The sequence below is a fragment of the Symphalangus syndactylus genome, chromosome 16 (genome assembly GCF_028878055.3).
Source record: "Symphalangus syndactylus isolate Jambi chromosome 16, NHGRI_mSymSyn1-v2.1_pri, whole genome shotgun sequence".
Lineage (NCBI taxonomy): Eukaryota > Metazoa > Chordata > Mammalia > Primates > Hylobatidae > Symphalangus > Symphalangus syndactylus.
Window position 1 is genome coordinate 23431575 of NC_072438.2, and position 6000 is coordinate 23437574.

Below are 6000 nucleotides of genomic sequence, written 5' to 3' on the forward strand. Positions count from 1 at the left end.
TAAGCCAATCTTCTCAAATGCCAGTCAATAAATTGTTACAGGTATGCAGAAAAATGGGGGAGGGGGGAAGGAAAACTGACCATAAAGCTACATTCACTCATTTTTTTAAAAAAGAATATATTCAAATTACTCTAAGCTTCTTCCCACTTGAGTTTTGGGTCATAAAATGTCCTATGTGTATAAATAAATGTATAAATAAATTAAATTCTTTAATAAAAGTAAACAGCACTTTTAATACCCTTACCTGAAAAATTTGGGCACGCCTTAAGGCCTCCACCACTTGAGTTTTTAATAACTGGTTTATATATAAGCCTGGGAATCTCTGAACGAACCACATCCTGACAACCACAGCCTACTCTTCTCTCAGAAATCAAAGAGACCACTCCTGACACTTTAATGTGGAGCTGACCATGTAACTCCCTTTGCTCCCACTATACCCTATTTGGATTTCCATCCTAGCATAGATGTTATTACATACTGGACTGTAAACTTTTTGAGAGTAGAGACCACATGTCACATTGCCAACGTCTTTCTGTAGTACAAGCTACTACAGAGTAGACGGTAGAAACTCCAATGCTCACTGACAGAATTAATGGAGTTAACCTTGGAGAACTGGAGAAAAGACTGAGAAATTGAAGTAAAATGGAAAAAGGATGTCATTCAATATAAATATTTACTAACATCATCCCAGTTTGAAAGGTCAGTGAATTAGCAGGAGATTTCTTAGCAGATTGCTCCCAAAAAAGTAAGAAACTACTATGATTTAATATAAAGAAAATTAAACTAGGAATCCTAACAATGACTTGGGTTTCCATCTGAATCTACCACTAGCTGCTTATGTAACCTTGGCCTAGCTAATCTAGGCCTCTAAGTCCCCAGCTATAAAACAGAAATACCTTGTCTTTACATAACTCAAAGCACTGTTGCCTGAATAACAAAGGTGAAAAACCTTTCCATAAAACTTTTTACACATGTAAAAAGAAATCCATGGGCAAATTACTAAATCGGGTATTGTATAGCAATATTTAAAATGGTCTAAGACATAAATCGGTCAGCTTTTGAAAATTTATTTTCTCATCCTATTCACCTTTATACCTAAAAAGTAAGTAGACTAAGATAACTTTGGAATACATTATACTAACTGGCTTAAGCATATAAGTGGTTTACTTGATGCTAGTAAATAAATGGATGCTTCTAAAATACATTGTACTTGAGAAGTTCAATATTGAAAATAGTAACTGCCTTCTTTATAATAACTGGGCATTCAGAGCCCAAATTTGTACAGTGAAATAACTATTTTGTACCTTTTTAGTTTGAGCATAAAAACTAGTTCTCATTTTGTATAGCTTTATTGTAAACTGTTTGGTGGGATATCCTTGGTCTATACAACCAAAGGATAACGGCAAAACGTGAGACGATAAATGAATAAAAACAAACAAGGTACTCTTCCTTTAATTCCTTTAAGATTACTGAACCATTACAAAATACTTATTTTCCACTCTAGCTCCCAAAGGACATCCTAAGAGAGATTTCCATTGGCTATCAGTATCAAGAAGAAATCCGGATGTAAAATTCCCATGCAGTTTTTTTTTTTTCCCTAAATCGCCTCGGTCTCAGTTCAGAAAATTGGACTTTTAATCTTCGTGATAAACATATACAACAATCTCATTAACTATATCTAATTAATTCAGAATTAGTAATAATTTTGACTTACACTATGTCAAATTGAAAATGCTTCATTAAACTAGTTATGCAAGTGGGAACATTACTGAAAAGACTCTTCTTACTTGACTCAGATATTTTGTAAAAAAGCAACTGCATTTTCAAAATCTGTTCAAATACTCTCAACCACCAGGAAGAGACACAGAAAAAGAGTGACTAACTTCTTGAAAATTTTAAAATAAGGCTGGTTAGCCTTGGTCTGCAAGTAAATTAAATTGTGATTCTTCATTTTGGGAGGTCACAATCATCTGGAAATCGATGAAAGCTACAAACCCCCTAGGAAAATGGACACATGCACAAAATCTTCCATATAATTTCAGGTGATCCTAGGCTACCTCTCTACAGTCTAAACTGGAGAGAAAACCTTGGATTTTGTTAGTCTTCACTTCCACTTTCGATTTTTGAGACCAATTTTTTTTTCTTTCCTGCTATTAAAGAATGGTGTCTGAATGAACCATATTCAAAAGCCAGAGAGGATAAAAACACTACAATACTGCTAACTAAAAAATTCAGGGATATACCCTTTTGCTTAATGGCTTAACCATTCCTCATGCTTCTCCTAGACGAGTGGTTCGCACCCTCAGCTGCATACTGCACTCAAATGGAGAGCTTTAATCATTTATACCTGATGTCTGGGTGAAATCCTAATTTTAGTGACCTAGACATCAGGAATTCTAATAGTTTTTAGGTTAAGGCTAATAAGCAACCAAGGTTGCAAACCATTGTCCTAGACAGTCCTGGTGTTTCCAACTACATGTGAACCAGGTATTTCTAAATTTTCAGAATGGAGGGAGGGAGAAGATGGAGAAATTCAACGTCACTGCTTTAAATTGCTGGTCTTGAGTGTGGCCTAGCAGTGAATACCCTGGGCATCCTCCAATCGCCTGGCTGAGCTATGAAACACTCCTCTTTTCTGTAGACAATGGTTCTGCATAATACTATGCAATTTCTGAGAATTCCTAAAAGTTGATTTCTGTGCTTAAACAGTAGTCATTTGAATGCTTTAGCTGGATCATTTCCACAAGAAACGGGACTGCCTGAGGTTTGCAGATATCCATGACTTTCCCCAACATACACTGACGAATACGTGGAATGTTAATATTGTTTTAAAATCATTAGCAAAGGGCCCTGAACCATCTCCACAGAAGTGCCTCTTCAGCTTATGCTGCACCAATTATGAGCCCAAAATGGTTCTCACAGTTAAACCAACTTTTCCCGAGGCCCCCTTTATTCGAGCTCATGTAAAGAAATCCACGAGAAGGCCGGGCACGGTGGCTCACGCCTGTAATCCCAGCACTTTGGGAGGCTGAGGCGGGCGGATCACCTGAGGTCGGGAGTTCCAGACCAGCCTGACCCACATGGAGAAACTCCGTCTCTACTAAAAATACAAAATTAGCTGGGCGTGGTGGCGCATGCCTGTAAACTCAGCTACTCGGGAGCCTGAGGCAGGAGAATCACTTGAACCCAGGAAGCGGGGGTTGCGGTGAGCCGAGATTGTGCTATTGCACTCCAGCCTGGGCAAGAACGAAACTCCGTCTAAAAAAAAAAAAAAAAAAAAAATCCAACAGAAAATTGCTGTCTTATAACAAAATCTACATCCAGTAAGTGTTCAGGGCAATAAAAGTTGCAAGGAAAACGATAACGACACATGAAGAGTGAAGGTTCTTCAGTTCTAAACTTGGCTTTTCTCCCAAATCAAACCAGTAAAGAAAGCTGGGGGTAAAAGGAACCGGGTAGCTGGGAGACGCTGCAGTTCCAGCCAGGAAGCCAGCGAGAGGTTCAGAGGATGGGTGGGTGTCTGCACGGAGAGCCCCGAATAGGCCCGGGGGAGTGACCGGGGGACGGGAACAACTACTCGGTGCAGATGGAAGTCCACCGCAGGTGGCCGGCCGGGGCACCCAGGGCTTCGAGGAGGTAGGGCCGCTCTCCTGAGAGGCAGCAGCGGGAGTCCCAGGGCGGTGGGGCCGGCCCGAGGGCGGCCAGTGACGCCGGTAGCGCCCCTCCTCAGCCGCCAGACCCTCGGCAGGGGACGCCGCCCGCCCCGAGAGCACGTCCGAGGCGGCGGCCAGGCGGGGAGGCCGGCTCTGCGAGGACCCCGCAGCGGGCGCGGAGGCTGCGGGAGCGGGCGGCGCTGACAGCTGCGCAGGCGGCTACTCGCGCGGCGACGGCACAGGGCTACGGGCGCGGCGCAGGCCAGGCCGCCCCAGGAACCCAGCCCGCTCCCCATCGCCGCCCGCACCGCCCACAGCGGGAGGCTTGGCGCTCCGTTACCTTGTCACAGTAGAGTCCCACCAGCTGCTTCATCCGCCAGTGTGGGGCGGTGAAGACGTCCACTTCTTCAGGGAAGGGCGCCATCGCCACTGCCTCAGCAGCCGCGGCTGCCGCCTCTCCATAGACACCCTCGCCGCGGGGCAGAGGCGGCGCGCCCCCTTGCGCATGCGCCCGCCCCGTCGGCGCGCGCGCCCGGTCCGCTTGGCAGGCGGGGACGCGGGGGCGCGCAGGCCGCCGCCATGCGGTCCCTGCTGCCCACGTGACCGGGCGCGCGCAGAGGCTCGCGGCTTCTGCCTGCCGCCCCCACTCTTTTCGTTTCTTGTCGTTTTCATATGCGGCAGAAAGAACCCAAACCTTTTCCCTGTTTCTTTCACTACATGAAAGCACAGTATCTGAGGGTAGGGGAAAGTCGTTTCAGTGGCGCTCTCGGCACTTCTCCCGTTGCTGCCCTGCCCACCAGGCCTTGAGGAGAGGCAGCCAAGCACAATGGCCGCGGTCGGGGCCGCGAGCTCTGCCTGTGCCCAGGCCCCGACGCCTGCTTGGCCTGGGTGATCAATGCGTCTGGCTGGCACCTCCAGAGCTGCCCTTCGCCTCCCTGCGATTGGTCCGTGCCAGACTTTTCCTGGGGCCGAGCGCAGACCACCCCGCCCGCCAGTCAAAGGCCGGGCCTGGCTCCCGCCCAGCTGTTGGTGAACCAGCGCTGCGGGCTCTGAGAGCTTCGGTCCCGGCCGGCCGCCCACAGCGGGCGCGGGGCCTGGGTGCGAGGGGCGGGGCAGAGACCGCGAGAGAGAGGCCTGGTGAAATTCGGGAGACTCAACGTGGGGGAAAAACAGTATCTGGGGATCCAGGTGCGGAAATGCACCTCAAGTGCAGGAACGCGGGTCAGGGATAGGCCCGACGGGCCTTGGGGGTGGGGAGAAGGGTGAACAATGGAAGGTTAGTGCGGGAAAGAACCTTGGTACAAATCCCGCCATTTTAAGCGGAGGTTCGGAGAGAAAACAAGGTCCCTAACCCAGGGAAATGTCTCTCTCTTCCCCATAAATCGCCTGGCCCTTGCCACAGACCTCCTGGAAACCCTGTTCTCTGCTCACGCCGGTCAGTCTTAGATTGGTTGGCTGGAGTACTGCTGGACAGATAGAGAAATAGGAGAAAACAGGGAAGCCTGAGAACCTTGGGAGGAATTGTTATTTGCTTAATGGCCAGAACCTCCAGGAGGGCAAGAACCAGATATGCTGTGTTCACCCTTGTTCTCTATTACCTATCACAGTTGCAAGACAACATGGGGATCAGTAAATAGTCAACAAATAATGGAGTAGAAGGAGGTGAGAAAGAACTTTGCAGTGGAATGCACCCTATTTAGTTCTAATCTTATATTACTATATGCTATTACAGACAGTGTGAACAGTGGTTAAACCACAGACTCTGGAAATGAAGTTAAGATTCCTGGTTTTGCCAGACACTAGCTATACAACCGTTAACAAGCTATATGACTTCTTTGTGCCTCAGTTTGCTCTTACATGAAATGAGGCTAATAATACCTACCTCAGAATCTTTATGAGGATTTATATATTTGAAGCACTTATAAGTCTGTAAGCTAGTAATACTTTTTCAAAGCAACTCTATGAGGTAGTGCTGCAGGAAATTAAGTCTTCAAGACATTCTAGTAATTGCCTAGGGTCCCACAAATTAGTAAGTGAAAAATCTGGTCATATAAATCTGGATCTGACAATACCCCCACAGTCATTGCATTAGTTGGGATACAGAGATGGCTTATTCACAGTCTGTCTTAAGAAGCAGGAATAATGCTTAAGAAATAGAATAATAAAATCTTTGATAAAGACTCATTTCTCTCTTCCTCCTTCCCCCTTTCACCCTGTTTCTCGCTCTCTTTCTCTGTTCTTTCCCCAGGACTTTGCCTCTATATTTTTTAATAACCCCCAGAGAGCATTTTCTTATTTACCCTCTATTTCTTTACCTCATGCTAATCTTTCACTCCAGCTATCTTGG

At 46.2% G+C, this 6000-nt stretch overlaps 1 protein-coding gene across 3 annotated transcripts in view; it reads right to left on the reverse strand.

Annotated features, from left to right (window-relative positions):
- FBXL5 (F-box and leucine rich repeat protein 5) overlaps positions 1 to 4272 on the reverse strand; it is a 49920-nt gene extending 45648 nt beyond the window's left edge. Inside the window, exon 1 of one of the 3 annotated variants that reach the window (XM_055246507.2) lies at positions 3994 to 4272. In XM_055246507.2, the coding sequence (XP_055102482.1) occupies positions 3994 to 4077 (84 nt within the window). In that variant the 5' untranslated portion in view covers positions 4078 to 4272. The remainder of the gene's footprint in view (positions 1 to 3993) is intronic. The other 2 variants (XM_055246509.2, XM_055246508.2) reach the window with 2 other exon arrangements.
- Positions 4273 to 6000: the final 1728 nt, after the last annotated feature.